The sequence below is a fragment of the Thermobia domestica genome, chromosome 13 (assembly GCF_964235325.1).
Source record: "Thermobia domestica chromosome 13, izTheDome1.hap1.1, whole genome shotgun sequence".
Taxonomy (NCBI): domain Eukaryota; kingdom Metazoa; phylum Arthropoda; class Insecta; order Zygentoma; family Lepismatidae; genus Thermobia; species Thermobia domestica.
This window is the reverse complement of record NC_137466.1, coordinates 162,453,917-162,479,791: the sequence shown is the minus strand read 5'-3', so window position 1 is coordinate 162,479,791 and position 25,875 is coordinate 162,453,917. Positions and strand designations below refer to the sequence as shown.

General features: G+C 35.4%; 1 protein-coding gene and 1 long non-coding RNA gene across 28 annotated transcripts in view; one reads left to right on the top strand and one right to left on the bottom strand.

Annotated features, from left to right (window-relative positions):
- Positions 1-25,875, top strand: part of LOC145668699 (uncharacterized) — an 867,338-nt gene that overhangs the window by 302,762 nt on the left and 538,701 nt on the right. The window lies entirely within an intron of this gene.
- The window catches only part of trol (terribly reduced optic lobes), a 1,284,884-nt gene that overhangs the window by 735,328 nt on the left and 523,681 nt on the right, over positions 1-25,875 (bottom strand). For all 26 annotated transcript variants that reach the window (XM_081736787.1, XM_081736791.1, XM_081736768.1 and 23 more), the window contains exon 3: positions 16,265-16,427. In XM_081736787.1, coding sequence (XP_081592913.1) covers positions 16,265-16,427 — 163 coding nt within the window. The remainder of the gene's footprint in view (positions 1-16,264; positions 16,428-25,875) is intronic.

Below are 25,875 nucleotides of genomic sequence, written 5' to 3'. Positions count from 1 at the left end.
AGCGGCGATTGAGAAACGATGGTCTACGCAATTCAAGATAGCAAACACGAACATTGAAAATTCGAGATCAGTTAAAATACCCTGCGTACCCTCGTCTGGGAAAGCTAATTGCATTAAAATTTCGTTATATATATATATATATACATATATTTCCTACAGCTCTGAAACGAAGTAAAAGAACTTGAACCATGTTTCATCTAACTATGTTAAACATACATTATTTACTTATCTTATGGTATTCACTTTAACAATTTAAATGTAGTAATTTCAAATCGAAATATATTTTTTTAAAAAATAACAAGTCATCAAAACAAATGTGTTTAACGGCCCTGGTGGTAAAGTAGCCCTATGTGTACATCATATTTTAAGATTAACATAATTACTCTGGAGGATTCAAAATGGCTGGGTTTTCACGTCAGTATTCTTTGAAGTTGTCTAAATCACTTTCCGCTATTTCTCTGATCCTTTCACCTGTTGTCATGAAGCTATGTTCATTTCTTCTAGAGTACTTGCAAGGATTATCACAATGGACGAAGCTCAACCATGTGGACTATTTTATTCTTGGCGAAACAAACTATTTGCAGTAAATCCTCCTCCTGCTTTAGTGATGTATTTTGAGTTTCTAAACTATGTAGTTGACAATGATGTTTTGTACTAATGCCATTTTGTATTTTACGTACATATTTAAACCCTAGTAGATGCAAAATTGTACGTCCATAATTCTCTAAATATGATACCCGGAAACAAAATGACGGTTGAATTTCATTTGTTACGTCAAAAAGAATAACAGGACAAAATAAAAATAAAATCTGTGAGTAAACAAAAAAAAAAATCAGGGCTGAAAGGGTTAAGAGGAGAAGGGTGGTTCAGTGGAACAACACCCATCGTTGGTGATAGAGGTTCCTGGTTTGATTCTAGCCTTTGTGCGTTGGAATAACATCCTGTTCTTGGATTTTCTCAAGATTCTCACGTTTTTCCTCACATTCTCACTCCAATTCCATTCATAATAATTCTTTTTCTTTAATCATCCATAACCTTTAGCCTACAGGGCATAATCGTGAACGTAAAACTGAAATCTGTTTAAAGGGTTTCAAAGATAAATTTCAATAATACCGATCTGGGATATTGAGACAGAAATTAGGAAACGAGAACATTCCTGTAAGGTCCAGAGAGAAATGATTTGATTTAGGATAAAATGTTTATTGGTTTAACACAAAATGAAACAAAATCTTTCAGTTTAACGTCCCGCTATTATGCCATTGGAGTTAAGTGAGATGGATCATTAGATATACGGCAAGTGAATGATGATGGAATAACCGGTGGAATGAGAATGTGGGAGAAAACGGGAGTAGCCCGACACGACCAAACCCACGGACACGATGTCCATCACAAACTTACCTGGCCAGGGACCGAACCAGGGACCCCACGCACCAGAGGTAAGCGCTCTATTATTACCCTTGGCTTAATACAGATGAATATGTTGTGTACAGGGTGAAGGCAAAACATATTACACAAAATAGAAATAAGCTTACTTTTTATTTATTATTTATTTATTTTCAATTAAGATCAGTATGTGAGCTCTCTCGTATAGCTGAGCGATTAGCGTATGCGTCTTTGGAGTGGGAGACCCGGGTTCCATTCCTGATGGGAGCTCATGCGGTTCGGATCCACGTTTCATGCAGCCTTGCTGCTGAATGGGGGGCGCTAAATTCAAAATCAAATCAAATCAAAGATCAGTACGACATTCTTCGGGTTTGTGTGAAACAGAGGGGAAACGCTTTTCTTCGAATATCATTCAGTGACTCTGGTTCTTCACCCTTACATCACTTCTAACGCAGTGGTCGAAGTGAGACGGTATGCAGTGGTATACCATAACGCCTCTGGTTTTTCAGTGATGAAGGCATACAGCTTCTGGTTTTTTAGTGATCACGACATACAGTCTCTGGAGAGAAGATGCTAAATACCTTCAATAAATCCATTTTTATAATTTACGAATAGCGTAAAAAGATTTTATTTCTTATTTAGAAATAATTTCCAAGTCAACAACATTGACATTTTTGTTATATTTTTCCTACCTTTTGTTTTTAAAATGAGATCGTAATTCATATAAATGTTGTGTTTTGGTCATGAGCGGATTTAGTGGTTGTTTGCTGTGGGAGCGATTCTTCCGGGGTTTGGAATACCTCTCAGTCGAGTGGGAGAGAACTGGGAGCTTTTTCGCAGGAAATTGTTAAGAGTCTTCATATCTTCAAATAGATAAAAGATAATCGAAATGTGGAACAAGAGCGCCCTAGACAATATTATTTTACATGAGAAACCGTTATCACGATTCACTTATCTGCTTTCGATTTCGAGCCATTTTGAAAATCGGCATTTATTTTCGCGTTTCTAAACAGCTGAAAACGGAAAGCCACTAGGTGACTTGTGGTAACGGTACCTCATGCAAAATAATATTGTCTAGGGTGCTCTTGTTCCATATTTCAATTATCTTTTATCTATTTGAAGATATCACATAATTACCGTAAAATTAGCGGTATTTTAATTTCGCCGGGATGAAGACTCTTAATATAAAAACTCTACTTTTGAGCATTTTCGTGTATAATTCTATGTAATACAACATAAGGGGATTTTTTTTTTTTTTTTTAGAAAGTTGTTGGCGAGAGATCAAAGTCTCTCCATGTCCCCCTCCCTCGTAACTAAAGAGAAGCTCTCCAGTGGTTTTCAGTCATTATGTAAATAGACATACAATCTTTTTGGCAACTTACCCTTATTGTATTTCAACATTTAGGTAGCCTGTATGTCGAGTCAAAATCGTAATAAAACATACCGCCTCTGCTTTTTTCCCCACTTCGAACACTGTTCTGCCTCATTAGTTGTAGCTATGAGGATGAATAAAGATGATGCTAACCATTCTTGATGTGGAAGACAAAAAACTACGTACTAGAGCATGCATTCGCGACGCCACGAACTATCAACTAAACTTGTGTGATGCTTGGTTGGTAGTGCAGGAATACCTTTTGAATCGTAAGAAAGCAAACATTGATATCTCGATATTTCGCATAGGTTCCGAACCTTAATGCAAACGTCCAGAGCAAAGCAATATACAGGAAGTATACACAAAAACCAGCAGAACTGCCAGCGCTGTAGACATCCATTATGATAAAAGAATCTACTTTTATCTCAGAATCTTTCCGTCGTGTTTCTTTCAACAGTAGGCGTGGTTGGTGAAGTACTAGGAGATTACGTACCGCAACTGACAAGGCTGATTCACGGCTTAGAAAGAGGTACTGACTACATACATATACATGGCAGCTATAATGCGGATGGACGCACGCTGCCGTGAATATATTTATGTGTTATAAACATGTGTGGTGACTAACATAATCAAAATTTCTCATCACACCCGTTACTACACCTCCCACTTATACTTCACTTTACAGATATTCAATCTTTTTTTTTTCCTGTTAGTGTATTTAGTACGTGACGTTAGTGCAGAGACCCTTCACTAACATTTTGTTTTTTTCCTTTCGTCTTATCTTGTTGAAATGAGCAATTAAATATTCGCTTCCGCAGATTCACTCACTATACGTACGGTGTATATATAATATAACATGACATGCTGTTCTCGCTATTTTTTTTTTCCTTCTTCTTCTTTAAATCAAAATAAAACATGAGATTCTCATTTCAGCACTAGATTGAAATTTGCAGCACATGTCACACGTTCACGATGAGAAATGTTTCGAGTATGTTTTTCTTTTAAATGATCCAGCGCCGAGAGAGTGCTGAAAAATCTTTGTCATGAGTTCATGATTATGCATTGTATAAATAGAGAAGAAAGGAGGATACTCATTCCGTTTTGAAACTAAATTTAGAACATATTATGTTATCCTACTTAAACACGTTGGATGAGGTCATAAACGAATGACCATATATTTAGTTTTAGCACATAACGAATGACCACATTTAATACATTTAATATATATATATATATATATATATATATATATATATATATATATATATATATATATATATATATATATCTTTTTTACAGTGCAATAAGCACCGACAATGCTTAAAACATGAAAAACCAGTGTAGATTTAAATTATTTCCAGTTATGCATTTTACTATGTTTAATCTAATACATAAAATTGAAAATGATTATGTTTGTGACTTTATAACTTTTGAACCACCCGCCTGATCTCAATCAAATTATCAAAGATGAGATTCGAGCCCGGGATGATTTTTATCATTTCACATTGATGGTGTAACTTAGTGGAGGAGGAGCGTGAGAGGTATAAAAATTATCGAAAATGATTGTTATTGGTGCCGAATCTATAGTTTTCGGTGTCGTTGAGATGAACAGTGACACTTCTGATGCCATTTAAATCCAAATTCAGCCCCGCGACTTGAGGAGGGAAGGAGGGGGTGATATTTGAAAATGATCGACATTGGTGCCGAATCCATAGTTTTCGCGTCGTTGAGATGAACAGTTGCACTTCCGATGCCGTTTAATTGCAAATTCACCCCTTTATGTCCAAAATGAAACGTATTCTCTCCGTGCGAAGAACGAGCAATCTGCAAGTACATAATAAACCGTAGTGAAAAATTGCAACTTGTAGAAGTATTCGAACTTAGGTGGCACCTAACGCTGTAGTCAGTATTGCATTTCTCGGACAAGAGAGAATAACTTCGCAGACATGCAAATATGCCCAAAATGTACAAAATGAGCCAAATATTATCTACAAAATGTTCGGACCAGATTCCTTTAGTATTAAGAAGCCAGTTTGGACATCACTGAAATAGACACGATGCTGTTACTCAGAAATTAACATGAGGAATAATCGAACCAGAGCTCTTTACAACAAGGACAGCAGGACTTCCGAGTTTGAGCATTTCTGAAACAGACACGATCAGTGGCGAATCTAGCTCGGGGACGGGGGCATAAGCCCCAGTCTTTGAGTGACAAAAATAATTTAAACTATTGTTTATATATTTTTGAAAAATTATACTTAACTCATGATATACTTATCACTATCTGGATTGTGGCTGCCTCCCCACAGTTTTTACCTAGTAGATCCGCCCCTGGACACGATACTGCTACCCAGAAGCTAATATGAACTAGGATCGAAACAGAGCTCTTTAGTACCGGAGACGAGCGCTTTACTATTGATCTATTCTAAGTTTTTCTACGTCAACAAAGTGAAGATATAGAAATAATCAAGGTGATGACGTAATTCTTTGAAAACGTCTAAAGTTATTTTATTACTTCTTTATTTCATTACTACAACATTTTTTCAGTATAAAATAAAATAAAATCTGGTTCATTGAACATGCAACTGAGTGGTGCATTAAATTTAATTTCCAGATTCTGATGTGATGTTATGGGCAACGATCCAATAACAAGCAAACCAACAATTTCTCGTCTCAATTCGCTTTTCTTTCAACCAAAATGTTCCATTCCCTATTTCTGCCACAGACACTCACAATGAACGTTCGGTTGCTCCTAACATAGTTGCCAACCTGTCAAATTTTATATCTACTGACAGTGACCCTACTTTCAAGCTCGGTTTTCTTTTTACGGATAATATATTATTGAATTATCGTTTCTGTTGGCTCTTTTTGCCTTAAAATATACAAAATTTCACTTCCAGAACTGCGATTCCCAATCTAGGAGACGAGTGCCCTATAAGACGTCTAGCCAAACCGTTCAGGAGTATATGGAAATAAAGACAGCTTAAGATCTGCTTATAGTACAAACTATAACCGGTAGAACTAGGCTAATTAGCTGAAGTTTTATATAATCAGAATGCAAACAGCTCATAATTGATGGTATTAATTTTATTTTCAATAATCATTAAACCAGCGTCATAGAGTATTTTCAACTTACGAAAAGTTATTATTTTAAAGTCATTATTCTGAATATTTAATGTTGTTCTTAATGAGATTAAAGTTAGAGTGGTGTAAGTATTTTTTTTTAAGTAGAAAGATACAGAAACGAGATCTTGAAAAGCCAATTTGTTAACAGAAAACATAAGTCAGAGCTTTATTCAATTTCCAGAAGATGACAATGGAAGTTCTAATGATAATGTGACTTACACCACTGTTTATTCTGTTTACTCACGGTAAGTGACGCTTCCACAGCTTCAATGGACTTTACAGCCTTGCATTAAACACAGTTCCATGTTTTAAAAACTTTTTTTCGGCAATGTCAGGGGTAAAAGTGAGGGGGAACGCAGGGGGATGCCGTCCTCCCACTTCCAGAAAATATCTGTGGCGTCCTCCCACTTCCTAAAAATTTACAATGGGCAAAGATAGGCAAGGAGGACGGCGTGACGTCAAGCGTCCCTCTACCTTTTCAGATCCACTCTTATCCCTGGGCAATGTTCAATGCAGGAATAATTGCTAAATAAAAATATTTTATCACAATAGGAGTATAATGTGAGAGAAAGGATTAGTAAGGGATACAAAGACAGAAAAGGTTGGAAACCGGCAATACACGTAGATAACAATTTACCTTGGGGGGTGCGGTGGCTCAGTGGTAGAGCGTTCACCTCTGAAGCATGTGGTCCTTGGTTCTATCCCAGATAGCGCCGTGTGAACTTTGTGGTGGACAAACACCGTGCTCGTGGGTTTCTCGGGGTTCTCCCCTTTCCTCCCACTTCATTCCACCAATTCATTCATCTCTCATCATCACAGTCTCCTTTAGCCTAACTGGCATAACCGTGGGACGTAAAACTTAAAGATTTTATTTCTTAAACAATTTACCTATAATACCTATAATTACTACTACGATTAATAAAACAACCCTTTTTCAATTGTTCGCTTTATATTATGTAATATATTTAAACCTGAGGTTTCAAATAGAATTTTGAACCGATGAAACCGTAACAAGTATAACTCTTTCCGATGTCGCGGATTTAAGAATAACAGGCCTATTGTTCTTCAATAACAAGTCATAATTGTGTTTAGGTTATTTTCATTTCAACTAAATTTAAGAATAACGATATTATAGTCTCAATACATTTTGGTGTTCTACTGGAGCAGCATATCTTATTTTGCTTGACTGGAGACATTTCGTTGTTCGTATTTCAATATATTTTGTTGTTCTTTTCTAATACGTTGATGTTGTACGAGGGGCAATCAGAAAGTAAGGTTACAAAGCCTGCAGTGAAATGTGTATATATTATTTCATACAAGCAATACAACCAGCAAGTAGTATATACGTCAGGTTATTATTTGACATAGTTTCCATGTCGGTTGAGGCAATTGCCGCATCGAATTTCAACATTCCCTCCTGGTAAAAATTCTGTCCTTGCGTGTTCAGCCATGTTGTCACGAAACGTTTCACCTCCTAGTCTGAAGTGACGTGACGGTCTCCTAGGTACTCCTTCAAGTGCGGGAACAGGTGAAAGTCGCTTGGAGGGAAGCAGGGTTGAAGGGAAAGTGGTCAATGATGTCGCAGCAAAACTGCTTTAACACCTTGGTGGTCTTCCGGCCACTGTGCTCCTTGTCAGTGACATTTTCTTCTATCAGCCGCAAACTTACGACACCATTCTGCGATATGCTGACGAGACATTCAGTTTCTTCATAAACTTCTACCAGCTGTCGGTGAATTTCAGCCGCAGTTCCATGTTTCGCCCATAGAAATCGAATAATAGCTGAGCGAACTTCTTTGCGAGATAAGTTTTCAAAACGAGTCAGCAGTTGTGCTTAGCTATTTTAAATGTTCAATTTGAATATTTTTTGTTGCTCTATATAAACATACCTTGATGTTCAACTTGAATGTTTATTGTTGTTCGTTATGAACATATTTTAAGGTTCATCTTGAATATTTTAGTTGCTCTTTGTGAACATACCTTGACATTCAACATTCAATGTTATTTTTGTTGTTCTATATCAATATATTTCGACGTCTAATTTTCATGTTTCTTATAGTTCTATACACGCACATTTTGGTTATCTACTTTCGTATATTATTATATTCTGCTTGAATATGTAAATATTGCTACTCTAATATATTTTTTTCTTAGTTCTAATACGAATATTTTCAAGATATTTTGACGTTCGACATATTTTGTTCTTATACTTAAAATAATATTTAATGTTCTTATGACCACGATGTTTTAAACATACATATAATGCACTTTCATGAATTTTGATCCTTCAGTGTGAATTTTGAAATACTATACACGGAAGGCAATATTGACAGCAGCGACGTCATCCTGTATGAATCATTAAATGAAAATTGTTGTGAAGTAATATTACAGCAAAAATAAATAATATATTCATATTCTCATAATCATAATTGACCAGTGGTGATACCTCCATGGAACAATTGGAACAGCCTGTTCCCTTCCTTTTTTGACTGTAAATATTTATTTTATTCTGAAATCTTCAAAATATTAAAATAATGAGTTTCTATTGGTAAGAAGACCATTTACTGCTTTCTGCAAGCAGTCACCGCGCCATGTTCACTTTTGTCATCTGCAATCCAATCACAAGTTCCCGGCGGTAGCTCATGTGGTTCGGGTTTCACGTTAATCAGTAGGTCCACGTCTCATATAGCCTCGCTGCTGAACGGGACGTTAAACTCAAAATGAACTCAACTCAACTCCAATCACAAGTGAGAAGAATGTTTCCTTTCAAATAAAACCGAGCAGAACTTCACGAATATAGCGGCTAGCGAGGAAGCAGTGTTGTTGAGCATTTCCCTTCAGTGTAATTGATATAGTGGAAATCTAGTGTTTCTTGTTCTTGTTCTATAATCACACTGATGGTTTTATAATAGGAATGCCGCAGCCATAAGCCATGTCGACTATTACTTTATGATTGTTAAATAGTAAAAATTGGTATAAAATAAAAATTGTTATACACTTTAATTGTCAGGATCACAACCGGAGTTGCAATAAAATGGCGCAGTCATAGAGCCCGAAGTCGCCCCTGTTAAACTGTTTGTCTGATAGCTAACTTTTCATGATATTGAAAATTATTAACACTAGAAATGTCCACACTCTTTAAAATTGAAAACAAACATAAATTGAACTAAAAATAACACTTGTAAAAAATATAATATTGTATCAAATTAGAGTTCAAGACAGGGCTGCTTATCACGACGCCATGTTGTCTCGAACCCCAAATCTAGTGTTTCATCGTTCAATTCGTTTAAGCAATTTTACTTTGCTAAGCAATAAAACAACTTGTTGATCCAATGTTATAAAATTTTGTGTGGGATCATATTTTATCAGTTTTTGAAAAAAAATCGGAATGTCTTAGGGTACCACAGTTCTAGTTGTATCTGTCCAAATAAGACGACAATGGAACAGTGAAGTGGTGAATGTTCCAAGTTCAAGGACTCGGAAATTTCGTCTCGTATAAAAATCACAATCAATGACAGAATTGAATCAGTCAATATGTGATAGAGATGGAATTGTTTCCGTTGAATTTTAAAAAAAGAGGTACGGTTATTCAAATTGGCAAGAACTGTCAGGATCTTACAAAATTTCACTTTACAGAATTTAAAACCAAAAGAAAATCTTACACTACAAATTTCTAGAGTACTAAAATTCTGTGAACGTGTGAACTGTCTAATCAGTTGTTTATTAAGTGCTAAATGAGCACATTTGCCATATTTATTCTGTTAGAGAGAAATTGGAATATCCCAGAAATCTAATTTTCATCTAGAGCAGGGTTTCTCAACCTGGAGGTCGCGACCCCTAGGTGAGTCGTGACACGGTTTCATGGGAGGCCGTGGAGATAAGAGGAAGATATAAATATAAATTAAAATTTAACACTGGAAATTATTTTCAAATATTATTTTGAATTTGGTTCTGATAGACATATTTTTTATTTTTATACATTGTTAAGAACAACAACAACAAAAAATAGGTCTACTAAACATTTTCAAAAGATGTAGAGCTGTTCAAAAATCAATTTAAATAAAAGAGGTACGATATGAAACTAATGAGAACTGCATATTGAAATATCAGAAAAATACAAATGCAACAAAACCTGCATAATGAAATACAATTAAAATTGAAAGCTAATGAGATTCGTGAGCATGGTGTGATTTCATTAGTGCCGCAATGTCAGGTTCAATCTTCGTGATGCATATTATCAGCTCATTTAAAATACTCAATAACATGTTTAACAACTATCCAAGTTCTTTTTAATCGAGATTAAAAATCACTTTACTTTCTTATCATATGATCCAAAATTAAGGGAGATATGAAGTTTTAAAAATTTCAAACGGTCTCCATTTTGAAACAGTATGACGGATCGGATTCGATATTTGTAATATGAATGAAGTGACAACATTTTGTTTTAATTCACTCACTTTTAGGGAAGTTACTGGATTCACTCTATACAAGAAATGGATTCTACTATTATAGAAATAGATGGATATCGTGAGATATCCGCAAAAGGTGTATTAAAAATCCTACACGAGCTTATTACAAACCAGAAATTATAAGGGAGTCGGTCGCTGGCAAGAGGATGTGATAAACTGGGGGTCGCGATAGAAATTAGGTTGAGAACCACTAATCTAGAGACTGGGTCACCCACATGAATAGTCCTAAAGACATCTCCATCTAATTACTGTGTTAAAAACATTCGATTACGTATGGATCGACACTCATGTGGATAAATAACATTACAATGTTAATTAAAATGTAAAAAAAGAAAAGAAAAAATATTAGAATGTCTAATTAGAGTCATAGACTTCCTTTCTTAAAGCAGCAGTTAACATTTAGAGGACACGAAGACGGGTGGTGAGTCAGTAAACAAAAGCAGCTACATTGTACTTCTGAATTTGATTTAAGAATATGGTTCAACATTTGTCAATTATTTGCCAAACGTAAGAACTTTAACTGGAACTTCCAATACAATTCAAAATGACCTAATCAGTTCTATAACAGGAATAATGTCTCTGATGAAATAGGGCGTGAAATTTTAAGCTCTTCCTATTTTGCAATATTATTTAACAAAATAACACACATAACAAATAAGCCACAACTTTGAACCGTTACACTACTGACAAAGGTGGTGGAAGAAAGATCCATAAGATTTACGGAACTTACTGGAAATTTGGAAATCGATAAGCTGCGGCTTTGGACGAGTGCACTTCAAAACGAAAATAAATAAATAAAGCTTTAATTTAATGCTCCAGGCTGACAGATGCTTAAAAATTGAGTGACTGTGCAAAAATGGTGGAATGAGAATGTGGGAGGAAACACAAGAACGACATGAAAATCTCCGTAAATAACATTGTCCATATTACTAATAGATGTGAATATTACGTTAAACGGTTATTTTTTAGTGTAAGGTTCCATGGTCATCCCTTTAAGATAAAGTGATTAATGAATGTGAACGGTTGTGAAATTAAATTTATGTGCTCTCTCTCCGAGAATCAAACTCAGGACTATATGCGTCAAAGGCACATATGCTAGTCGCTATACCAAAGGAGAGTGTTAGTAATGCTTTTAGAACATGTCCCGCTGGCGAAGGATGTGTTGCCATTGTGACCACATGTAACCTGTTCTCCAGCCAGAAACAGCACCATACGCCACTGTAACTGACAAAGTTAAAATGTTGCAAATTATTGTGTCTTTGCAAGTATATATATATATGATGTAAACTAAAAGTTTACTTTTATTTTATTTATTTATGATTAATACATTTACAAATTTTGTGAACAACACATTTTAATAATTACATTTCTTGTTTTAATAGCTTGATTGATTTGTCACTGGATAAAAAAAATTAATGGCAAATTGTTGTCATACGAAGTAACCATCAAATTTTGAACTCAAATTATTATGTATCATTCATAGATCTTTGAATGTACTTCCAAGGGTTACGTATCTCCAGTTGAGAATCATTATGTAACAAATATAATCTGAATTAGTGACAGGTCAATTTGAATAGTTGGCAACTTTGTCGTCTCTGTTACGAAAGCCGACTGATTTATTATTCTAAGGACCCGACACAGAAGCAAGCATTTATAGTTGAACGCGTTAATTGTTTCTTAAACAGGAGGAACAAGACAATGCAATGGTTTTGAAAGAATAAGATAAAAAAAATAAATAAAGAGAAGCGCTGCCCGAAAGCTATCTTCTCCTCCTTTTCTTGTATTCTGCACTGAGGAGGCGCCAACTTCTCTGAAAGGCATCCAGCATCCCATCAGACCGACGAAGATTGATGGCAAACGAATTCCTCCAGAGATGGGCACAAGAAAGAAAGAGAAAAAATAAAGGATAAAAAAGACATCACATCCAATGCAGTGCCCTTTAAATTCCCTTCAGCAATGTCCATGTTAAAACTCTACGTAATAAGGGAGACCGAAAATTTACTTTTATATAGAAATAAATGTGTCATTGTTTATGTTTACAGTCTCATGATTAATGGCTACTGTCTTTGTAAAATTTGAGAGTAAAAGTACATTGAATCACTGGCAAAATATATCATAATATAGAACTGTTAAAATACAGTGAATTACTGTTAAGTGTGACATCATATAGAATTGTTAAATTATAATGAAGCTGTTATGATTTCATTTTATAGCGTGTTGCACATTTTTGGTCTAATAGGTTATTCAGTAAAAGAAAAAACAAAACCACAGGGTTTCGTTTTAGACTGTGAAACTACGATAGACTTGCAAACTATGCAGATTCAAGGTGGAAACTTGAAGTTGTAGATCTGTCATTTCCGGTTTCATTACATGACTCATCCTGGGACTAAATCAACACGTAAAACCGTTTCTTGTTACCAACTACCATTTCCGGTTATTAGGACCAATAGTGAGACTGGAAGTGTTAATAGATTTCTTCCACTTCCGGTTTTAGAAGACCAGTAAGGGCGGAGGTAGGATTCTTGGGGCGCTATCTCATTGTTTTTACTCTACAGTGATCAATATTGAAACCGGAAATGGTAAATTTCTGCGACTTCCGGTTACAACAGAGAGATTAGAGTGAACATGGAACTTATGCTTGAGAAACCGGATAAAATAAAACTTCTGCTACTTCCGGTTACAACAGAGAGACTTGAATTGACATGGAACTTATTCTTGAGTACCTAATGCATATCAGAAATCTTTTCTTGCTTCTATTATCATGTTTATTTTAGGGAAATCAATATTGAAACCGGAAGTTCCACTAGATTCCTATCACTTCCGGTTTTTTGTTCATTTATTGTTTAGCACAGTTACCTTTTATTAATGCTCTGATACCTGTCGACAGACGGCAGAACATGGTAATTCTATAACATTTCTCCAGCTTAAACAAAAATTAAATCTGATCACAACAAACATTTTATTGTTAATAATCTATGTTACAGTTTAACAAAGCAAACATTTTATTATTACTAATTTGTGTTATAGTTTCGGCAATACATATGATCGAATTAATCGGACACACTATGTGATGAAGGCAATGGTATACTGCCGAAACCGTAACACAAATTAGTAATAATAAAGAGGTTTGCTTTGTTAAACCTTAACACAGATTAGTAATAATAAAGGGTTTGCTTTGTTAAATTGTAACACTAATTAGTAATAATAAAGTGTTTTCTTTTGTTAAACTGTAACACAGAGATTAGTAATAATAAAGTGTTTGCTTTGTTAAACTGTAACACAGAGATTAGTAATAATAAAGTGTTTGCTTTGTTAAACTGTAACACATATTAGTAATAATAAAGTGTTTGCTTTCTTAAACTGCAACACAGATTAGTAATAAGATTGTGTTTGTTGTTATACCCTAACACACATTAGTAATAATGAAGTGTTTGATTTGTTATACACTAACACAGATTAGTAATAATAAAGTGTTTTCTTTGATCAGATTAAATTTATAATTTAACGTTAGTTCCAAAGCTAAAATGAGCAGTTTCCCCCCCCCCAAATTACACAGACTAAAATTTGGAAGGCTAACAACGTAGCAAAAAGCATGAAAGGAGCACTTAAAATTTAAATATTTCCGTCATTCATTCAAAATAAGTAACTGGGCGGTGAAACAATACTACAAAGTATCTGTTCTGGTAGACGGAAACGACAATATTCTAATTTCCAATTGTCTAGGAAAAAAAAAAAAGAAGTTTCTGGTACCGTTTGATACTCGTAAAGTATCACCATCTTTCTCTTTGTCTCTGTATTGCGCTTTGTTCCTTTTTCGGTCTTGAGTTTCAAGTACCAGAAGGGACAAAAAACCGTACTAAAAAAATAAAAAGAAAGAAAATGAAATACAAAGCCCATTTTGTTTCTTCCCCTATGTAATTCTAGAATCACCGGGTGCAGCAGTTATTCAAGTACAGTACAATCCCTAGCGCTCTTTGACATCAGAATGGAACAGAACAACTAGTCTACGGGGGAAATCAGAAAAAAAAAATAGCTTTGAGTCGATTAGCAATGGATGTCAAAAGGAGGTTCTTTGTAAAACTAAATGGCTCTTTTTTCTTAAACGAAGATTTACACAAAAAGAAGAAAAAAAGGAACACCAAAGGAGACGAAGAAAACTCGAAACTCTCTCTCAATCTGTCCGAAGAGAGATTCTTGTTCGCTTTATGTGATACTCAATTCTCTGTTCAATTTCAATTATGGTCCACTTCTAAAGATGCTTCTTTCAGAGGTCACTATAATAAAAAGAGCCAGATGACCCTTCTTTGTCTTTGACATTAAGCCATTTTACATTCCTAAGTTCTCTTAATAACGTTTACAACTGTGACTCCGTATTTGGCCTACATACCAACGAAGACCGTTTGATTATGCCTTCTTTGAAATAAACCAATTAGTTGCATTTAACTAATAGAATTAAAACTAATGAGTAGTAAGTACCATATCCTTCCTTCCCATGGTTCTTGACTGTCTGTTGACTGTGAACGTAAATAAACCAATATACAGCTGCGGCTCCAGACTTCTACAGGGTATATCAAAACAATATCGACAACGTTTGGGAGGTGATTCCTGACAACAAGATAAGACAAAAAGTATATACCAGCCTGGGTGCATAAGTATTTCCTTTCGGAGTTATAGGCTGCCGAAAACATAAAACGATGAACTTTAAAGGTCCATAGCTCCAAAACTATGGGATCTACAGTAGTTGAGTCACGACTTCACTTAGGAACAATACGTACAGTATCCAAAAATGTTTCAAAACGGTAAGGTACTCACTCAACAATTTTTATAGAGGGAGTTTGGCACCTGCCACATCTATAAAAATTGTTGCGGAAGTAGCACAAGATTCTGAAACATGGATATTTGGATAGGGTACATACTAGTTCCCAAGTAAAGTCTTGACCTGACTACGGTAGGTTCCATAGTTTTGGAACTATGGACCTCTAAAGTTCATTTTTTTCATGTTTTTGGTAGACTATAACTCCGAAAGGAAGCATTTGTGCACCCAGGTTGGTCTATACTTTTTGTCTTATCTTAACGTTGTCAGTGTTCTTTTGAAACACCCTATATAAGAGGGAAGTCACATCACCAATTGCAGAAAAACTGGCTTTCCTCTCTTCCCTGAAATCCCCACTCCCGTCTATGACTTTTCACTTTAAAAGTACTCTTTAAATTCTGATGGAAGGCAAAAATATTACTGGAGAAATTACGAATTGCGCAATCATATGTATATCCAATAATACCGTATGTCTTACATACAAAATTATTGAACCTTATTTTAAATGCTTTATTCCAAAGAATTCAAGGTACTTAAGAAGTAGGGAGCTGATGTGGCCAATGCTGCTCAGCTTATTTCTTCAATCTGAATTTATCAACAGATTCTGTTAAAATCATTAGGTCACATACTCATATCATACATACTTATTAAGAGTGTAACTGAAAATTGACACAAAACTTACATACTCCTGAGTAATGATGAAAAGTTAACAAACTTCATTTCCCACATATTTATCCTATTTGTTAACTTCTAAAATAGGGACATGAGAATATTTTCATGGTGCATTGAAACTCAGTATATAATTGATTTCGATCTTTTTTTTTTTGACACAAATAAGTCATTTATTCAACCATTCATTTTCAGCACCCAGACGCAGACCTATTGTCTAACATAGAATCTGAATCACCGTGCTTCTACCTTGAATTAAACCCCGGGATCCCATACCGAAGATGCGTTTGTTAACCATGTATCTACGAGGCATGCTAAAATATGTATGAAGTCTCCCGCAATATATAATGTAAATAATTACATATATTTCTTACTAAGTTCACGTTAGTCTCGTAAAGAAACATTAAGTGACTGTGTCAAATTTTATACTTACTCGAATTTAACAACAGTGACAGTCTGTGTTCCTGGAACTCCGTCGAAGAGCAGGTTGAGAGGTTGGGTGATATTTTGTGCCAATTGTTGATATAGCGTCGAAGACCTGTTCCTAAGCTCCTCCCTGAATGGTTCATGGATGGACATTGTGACCCGGAAGTACACTGAATAGGAAGAAAAAAAGAAGAAGAAATAGATTACATACAGAAATTACTTCATAGAATTTGCATTTATCGGCTCTTAATTTTACACATGTTTCTTTCTTGTTTAACAAATGTCAAAAATGTTAAAACTAGATGGAAATGAGTATGCAAACCTGCCACACACACAAGCTTATTTGATTGTTACTTTAACAAAATACTAGATATCAATATGTTCATCTTTGTCAATTAGTTATAAGCACTAATGATTTACCTTCCATTTTCTATATATATATATATATATATATATATATATATATATATATATATATATATATACTTCATTAAAATTATACTTAAACCATCTCCTAATCAATTCAGCTTCCTATTTCAAATCATTTTCAACGTTTGTCTCCCCTCTCCTCTATAATAATGGCATATTTTGACCCTTTCCTATTAATCTTGTTCTTGTTTTTTTTTTTTTTTTTAATTCTTTCAAAGGTTAATATTAATGATCACTACATTATTATTGGTACGTTTGTTGATTTAGATATTTAAAGTCCCTTCTCAGTATTAAGGCTATGCAGCTTAATGTAGGATCCGAAACGTATAAACTCCAGTAGGGAATCAGTTCGGGGTCTTCGTCATTGAAGGTGTGCGCTAACATTATTATTATTATTATTATTATTATTATTATTATTATTATTATTATTATTATTATTATTATTATTATTATTATTATTATTATTGCATTACTACTAGTAGTAGTATTAATAGTAGAAGTGATAGTAATAATGCCAAAACAACCTTTCCATCAGATACTATTTTCCTCTATTTGGACGGATTAAAGTTAGAATGGTGTAAGTAACTTTATCGAAGATAAAAGACTTAGAAACCAAATCTAGGTAAGTCAATCTGTTAACAGAAAACGTATAAATCAGAACTTCATTTAACAGCCAACAGATAACAGTGAAAGTTTGAGTGATATATATATAACAGATGTCTTGATTGTGAATTTACCTATTACAGTATCATTTGGGTTAATTTCTGGAAAGAAAGGAAATGTGACTTAAATTTAATCCGTCATTTTTAGAAGGTTCTTTTTCTGCACCAAGTCTAAATAAGATGAGCACCTACAGTTTTACGAGGGATTTGTATCACACAAACTCATTGGATTTCCGTGCACAAATGACAAACACTCACCCTTTAGTCAAAAATTAGCTTTGTACCACTTGGTGAGCCAGTCTCTTGTTAAAAAGGTGTTCCTCGGTTAAATTCCAATCTAACTGCAAGGGGAACTTTATGGGAATTAAGAGGAATCTGGAAAAACAACTTTCTCGAATGAGATTCAGCAAATCATAGTGAGCACTAATTGAAATAAGCAAATATTTTTTTCTACGAGTTTCCGCGCAAGTTTAAGATAATTGAAGTACCAACTACTGTGCGTCTTATTCGCGATTTCTTGGGACACATATACTATACTGTACATGGACACACAATCACAGGTGGCTACAAAATTACGGTAATGTGAATGCGCGTGAGTTTGAAACAGTATACAGCGGAACTCGAAGCTCAAAGGAATAGATAAAATTTTGAGTTATCAAGTTTTTCAAATAATCAAGTTCGAGTTATCATGGTGGCCACAAAAAATTTCGAGATACTGTGGTTTCGCGTTCTTCATAAAAAGTAATTATATAACCTCTATAATTCTATATAACATTTTTATTCATTCAACCTCTTATAACTCAAAGTTATGGAAATTTCTTAAATTAAATACAATGACTAGTAAATATAAAATATTAAACATGGGTAAAACACAATTACTGTACAGATTAGTAACAATGACAATCATGTAAAAGCATAGAGCTATGGTTTCGAGTTATAGAGATCACATCAAGAGAAATTCGACTTAAAGAGGTAAACTCCAACTCATGAAGGTTCGCAAATACGAAAGTCCGAGTTATCGAGTTTTTTTGTTTTTTTTTTTTTTAAGTATAATAATGAAACTCTTAAAATTCGACTTACCGAGGTTGTAATTTTTAAACATTCGACTTACAGAGGTCATTTTAAACATTGAATGTAATGGAGATTTCAAAGGAATGTGAGAAAATTCGAGTTATCGAGGTCCAACTATATTACATTAAAAGAGGTACATATAGAGCTCCCTAATGGGGTATATGGTCAGCGTAGTCATCTTCGACGTTGGAGACCCGGGTTCAATTCCCAGTGGGAACTCGTATGGTTGGTATTCTCTGTTAAATTGTAAGATTAGCCTTGCTGTTGAACAAGACACTAAACTCTTATAAACAAACTAACTTATTATACCAATCACAGAACCGATTATTAAATAATTTGAATGACACCGCTGTGTATGTATGTAAAACAAAAAATGTAATGTGAACTGAACACAAAACTTCCCATGATTTAATGAATTAATTATCAGAAAAGGTTTCACATACACCGTGGTATTGTCACTTGTATTGTAAACAAAAGAGTTTGTCGTGTCGTAATTAACTTCTTCACGTGATATTCCTACTAATCAAGTGCACTTATACAACCACATTCGAGCAGAAAAAGTAATTAATAACACGGCCAGATGTGTGCCATAGAATTATAATGAAAAGCACCATCAACGCATATGACACTTATTAGCATCAAATCGTTACGTATGAGCAAACATTTGTACAGAATAAACATGGAGAGGTGTCCATATTGAGTGTTGAAGAAACTCACTTCGCGAGATAGAATTGCAAATGTTCATCATATCTATAGCCCCTTGTACTGTACATAATAATTTGTTGCTTATATATACACACCACATTAATACTAAATGCTGTGACAGGAAGCCTAGGATGGTTTAAATCAACCGTCACACATCACTAAAAACTCATTGAATTGGATACTTGTTTTCTTTCATTTAAAAATGAAATATTTCAGTTTTGCGTCCCACTTATATGCCACTAAAACTAAAGGAAACGGTGATTATGAGAACGAATGAATGAAGAAGGTAGGAAGAAGGGGAAAAATCCAGAGAAAACCACACACACGGTGTTTGTCCACCACAAAGTCAACTTGGCGCAAGCTGTCTTTGAACCAAGGACTATACGCAACAGAGGTGAAAGCTCATGCTCTACCACTGAACCACCGCGGATCCTTTCCTTTAAATGGCTTTCGAATTGTTCTTACGATTTTGTCTGAACGTAGGATTGTCAACTCTTTTTGATTTTCGCCAATGGATCATCCACCCAAGGACTGACCAATCCCACACTATTTATGTTAGATGATTTCATGGGAAAGAGTAGACCAATGAAGCAAACGCGTATGGACATTCAATTGAGTCTTAAATTTGAATGCTCCTGTGTAGTTGATTGGTTAACGCGTGTAGTGTGGTTCTGGTTCAATTTTCGGCAGAGATAAAATTTTCGGAATTGCTCCAGAAACCTGAATTCGTCCGTACCACCTTCGTGACTACATGATTAGCATACCAAAGTTTGATTCCCGTTGGGAGCTAATATGGTTCGGATCCTACGTTAAGCCAGTCATTTTGAACTAAATTTTGTGACGTCACAATTTGCTACTTCCTTTAAAGATAAACAACACGAAAAAGGGAAGGTAGCAATGTTGATAAAAGATAGTGAGACAGGCAAAACGAGAACATTGATTTCGTAGTCTATGGTTTCACAGGCATACTACTTTGTGGATCCGTGACTACGCATACCCTCCCAACACTTCTTTATTTCATTTTCCTACTGTATTCCTTTCCCCTCCTTTGTTCAACATGCATCTCATTGCGATTTTACTATTGTTAAAGCATGTTCCTACGTCATACATCTGCCAATTCGAAATGATGCTGTAAATCACCTCATATAGCTAAAAAATGTTAAATTCCAAGTCAATCAATCAATCAATTGAACAAGGCTGTTTTATATCCTGCGGGCTGAAATCCTTGCGGTAGGAGACATCAATTTAGAGGAATCATAAACAGAAAACGAGTAAGGGGAAAAGTGTTAGGAAGACAGAAAGATTTTGGTACTTGTTATGGCATGAATGATTTTTTTTTTTTTTTTTTTTGTATAATATACGGTATATTCTAGATCTAATGCGCGGGACACAGTCGATGGCGTGTGCGTTAGGTAAATGAAATGAAAGCTGTGATGCGACGTTGCTGTGTGGAAAACGATTGTACACTACAGTTTGGGCAGGTGAGTGGGTGAGAGATACATTTCATTCTCTGTACAAAAGCGTGGTAACACCATAGTGTTACTCTCTGATTTGCTATCACCCTTTAAAAGGAAGTCAGAGCGTCGCTTTCAAAGACCATAAACACTGTCCCTTAGCATAACTATTAATTTCTAGCTTCCAAAATTTCCAGTGTTTTAAAATTCTTGCAATTTTACGCTGGTTTTTAATTGCAACAAAAAGGATCAATTTCTTTTAATACAGCCGAGCTGTTTTCAACTGACAAGAATTAACTTTAAAAATAATAATAATAAAAGGTTACATAAATGAAATATTCAATTTTAACGTCCCATACTTAAAGGAGACAGATAATTAATTGTATCAAATTATGAAAGAGCTACTGGGATAAGAATACGGGAGGAAACGACGGAACACTGAAAAGTCCATCGGCACGATAGGCATGGGATCCTCGCATCGAAATTGAGCAATCTACCATTTTATTTTTTAAATATTATTTTCTTCTACTTATTCGCATTTCCGGGAGGGCAAGATGGCTCAGTGATAGAGCGCTCACCTCTGATGCGTGGGGTCCCTAGTTCGATTCCCAAGTAAGTTTGTGGTGGACAACATCGTGCTCGTGGGTTTTCTCGGGGTACTGCCGTTTCCTCCCACGTTCTCATTCCACTAATTCTTCCATAGTCATTCACTTGTCTTACTCAGCGTCTCCCTTAGCCTGAATAGCATAATCAAGTTAAACTGAAAGATTTCATTTCATTTTCATTTATTCGCATTTCTACTGACTCGAATACAACAGGGACGCGAACACACAAACTTCGAGGACAGTTAACCCACCAATGCTGAGCGGAGGGACTCGAACCCCCTATGAGCTTCGCTTTACGATTGTCAGCCTAACGCCTCAGTCCACTCGATCACATAATACTGGCACCACTGAGCCACTGTTCCTCATTCACAAAATATTACAGTAAAGTATTAAATAGCACACTAAAAAAAAAAAAAAAAAAAAATTAAACCATAATCAAGTAGTAACATTCAATACAATCCTTTTGTTAACACTTCGCTATCCTTTTTAATTGCTTTCTCTTTTTATAGTTGCTTCTCCTAGAATATGATCTCCTGGTCGTGTTGGTTTCCCTTTGTGATTCATTATTCGGCTTTCTTGTACATCTTTTTCTACCTTCCTCCCTCAGTATCTTTTCCCATACTCTCTACTTTTAAGTAGTTTTGATTTACCAAAAAACTCCCTTATATACAAAGTGGCCCAAAAGTAGGTATACACACCTGCATTGATCAAGTATAACATTCTAGTTTATGTATTTATTTGCTTCGTCTGTTCCGGGCTTATGTTATAAGTAAAAAGACGTTAAGAGTCTTACTCCCGGCGAAATTAAAATACCGCTAATTTTACAGTAATTATGTGATATCTTCAAATAGATAAAAGATAATCGAAATGTGGAACAACAGCGCCCTAGACAATATTATTTTACATGAGAAACCGTTATCACGACTCACTTATCTGCTTTCGATTTCGAACCATTTTGAAAATTGGCATTTATTTTCGCGTTTCTGAACAGCTGAAAACGGAAAGCCACTAGGTGACTTGTGATAACGGTACCTCACGCAAAATAATATTGTCTAGGGCGCTGTTGTTCCATATTTCAATTATCTTTTATCTATTTGAAGATATCACATAATTACTGTTAAATTAACGGTATTTTAATTTCGCCGGGATGAAGACTCTTAAGAACAAATAATAAAGAAACTAGGTCTACCTGTTTGATAATACAAAATGATATAAAATACGGGACGGGACTGTATACCTACTTTTGGGCCACCCTGTATATTTACTTTGTTTTTCCGGGAGACACAAAATCTCAAGAACTTCTTGATGGATCATCATTAATATTGGTCAGAACGTAGAGAGTCTAAAGTTAGAAATCGAGTTTCGTTGGGGATGATCCATTCAGTTGATCCCAAGGAATAGACAATCAAAAATCTGTTTCCCATGTATTCCTATAGGAGTAATTATGCGTGTCATCCTTATTTGATAGACTACCCGCAATGCTGCTAAGATTAGAGAGTTAGTATAATGCTGTCCGTGGAATACAACACTAAAATGAAATGAAATACAACGCTACGACTTTCTACTCCACAAATTTTAGACTTGAATATTTCCTATTATAAATACGCATTCGTTTGAAAGTATTTGAAAGTATATAATTTTAAGTAATCCTAGGTTTGGAGGAAATTTAGTTAGCAAAAACTAAACCAAATTCCTTCTCGTGGTGCACATTGTAATCTGTGACACCGTAATCTTTAACGGTGTTTCGGTATCCCATGGCTTCCTCTGTTTGATCTCGCTTTCTACGATTCCCTCTGATGCTGTTTGATGCACGTTCCCCTCGTCCATTAATTAGTCTATGTTACTACTGTTTCTGAGTTTAAAACGTTTCTCTTCGAATATCCGAACAAAATTATTTTTTATTTCCATTTTGAAACTTGTTAGTATCTAACTTCTTGCATCCTATTTCCCCCTAGCTATATTGTACAACTGAATATCCTCTTCAGTCAACACCATGTTGTAATCTGAGAAGATATCAGCCTCAGGGAGAAATTTTGCGTTCTTTGAAATATTTCGAAAGCTTTCTGTATCATGACACTATACTTAGGTATATTTGAAACCCTTGTTGATTTATTGGAGTTTTCAATTTCTCTTGCGTTAGTTATCCCAAGTATTCAATATTACATCTATGACAGCGTTTTGCTTTCAAGAATGTTTCGTTCCTTCTCTTCTCTCATTTCTTACTCTTAAGTACAGCTGGGCGTAAAGTAACTCCGTATTCTGAATTGCGAATTTCTATTGTTATGCGTAGATAGCAATGAAAGTTACCTTGTTTTATGAACTAAAGAATCCAATTTTTCCTTTTTTTTTTTTTTTTTTAAAGATTCTTTGAAGCTTTTGTTGTTCCTTTGAAGCCACAGAAATGCTAGGACGATTAAGCATTGAGGAGAGAGCCAAAATTGCAGCAATATTTGAAGTGTCGCAGTCTGTAATTCAGGTCTAACGGTGACCAGGGGCGGATCCAGGATCGACTTCTGGGGGGGCGATGGGTTGTCATACTGCTACTTTTAAGGGCTCCAAACTTTGGGATGGGTTTTATTGATATATATAAAATAAGAAAGTTTCTTCTTCTGGGGGGGCATTCGCCCCGATCGCCCCCCCCCGGATCCGCCCCTGACGGTGACGGAGGAGTCAAGATGGGAGGCAACCTGTTCTGGATACAAAAACAATTAAAAATTGCCACAAAAAAATTAATGACTGCCGGAAGCCTCGTGGACATTACGAGACCAGGTAGGCACCATACTTCGGTATCAGAAGAAAAGGCTACAGTGAGAAAGATGTTCGAGCAAAGCCCTTCAAAATCAACAAGGCAGGCTGCAAGAGAGAGTGGCATTACACGCTATTCTATGCGTGCAATTCTCCTCAAAGAGTTACATTACAGACCATGGAAGCCTCATTATATCCAAAAGTTGTGTCCAGATGATTGCGATAGGCCTGTTGAATTTTGTGAAATGATGCTCGTATGGCATGAAGATCATTCACACCTGTTTGAAACTTTTCTTTGAAGTGATGAAGCAGTGTTTCGTGTGGGGAGTACGTTAATCGTCATAATGAGCATTATTAGGCAGAAGATGGCCCTAAAGAGACCATTGAAAAAATGCAGGGCAAGCCGAAATTGAAAATATACTATGGATCAACTTCTTCCTGTATTATTGGACGCTATGTGTTGAGATACACTATGAACGCTGAAAGATACCTAAAAAAGTTAGAAAGTTTTGTACGGCTTACGATTTCTGAATGGGACGAGACACATGAACTGTTATTTATGCGGGATGAAGCTCCCTCTTATTACGCCTTGTCTGTAAGACTTGGTTAAGTCGTCGGAGTCCCACAAAATAGCCAGCGCAAAGTCCAGACCTCACCCCATGAGATTTATTTTCATGAGGGTGGACGAAGAACTGTATCGCAGCAAATCACAAACTCTTTGCGAACTTGTGAATAAAGATGCATGAGGTCATAAGTGGTGTTCTTGCTGAGGTCTTGAGGAAGGTCGTAGCAAACGTATCTGCTCGCTTGAGACAGTGTTTAGAAAATATTGGAGCATACATTGAGTTGTAACTTTTGGAAAGATAATGGTGCGTAATAAACCACACGTACAAAAACAAACAAACAAAAAAAAGTTTATACCTACAATATTGGGGGGAAGTATATTAAAAATAGTTAGTTACTTTCCGTCCACCCTGTAGTATTTACCTCTATATTATATTCTCCTTCTAACAAACAGCATTAAAATTCCCAATTACAATTATGCATGCACACATTTTCTCTTCGCCTATATATATATTTTTTCTAATCTTTCATATATTTCTTCTACTTCTTCCGTTCGGTATGCACTAATTGGCGCAAACGTTTGTATGTCCTTTACACTTGAAGCTGTTACATAACTATATCGACTACAAATTCTACTCTCATTGTTTCTCTTTAGTTGCTTTTCCATGTTAGATAATTATTTAACAAATAGTATCAACCACTACTGTAAAAGTAATTTCCTACTGTCATTAATCAATCAAATGTGTAAATATATATCCATAAGCGCAGGAGCGGGCCTACCCAAAATTAAAATCCTAAAGCCGCCCCTAATTGCTGGAAAAAGGGGCAATACATGAAAACCTGTTTTGGCATAAATGGTTTTGAAGTTTTGTCCGCTGTCCGAAGTGCTGCAAAAGTTTTGTTCGCTGTTCAGAGTAATACAGAACCAGCTCGTACAAACTGTCCTGACCTCTAGTGTTAACATTTTGCAACAAATTTTGCACACATTATAGAACAAGCTATGAACAAGAACATTTATTTAATCCTTTCGCGAGTCATTTTCTTAAAAAAAAAAAAAAAAAAAAAAACTGAATTCCTACTATTTACAAAATTGATAATAGATGGCAGTAGAAACGTAAACAAAATATTATTACATGCATTTTTGTGTGCGTTTCCATCCTTCTATATGACAATACGTAATAACTATAGAAATTATCGGCAAAATTAGAACTGTTTTGTGGGAACAGTGACGTAGCTAGGAGAGAGGGCAAGAAGGGCTTGTACCCCGGATGCCGGATTGGGAGGGCGCAAAATTGGGCAAATATTTGGGGGAGTGTTTAGGTTTGGTTGGTCAGGAGGCCGCTATGGCGAGTTCTTGCCCCGGGCAACAATTAGCGTAGTTGC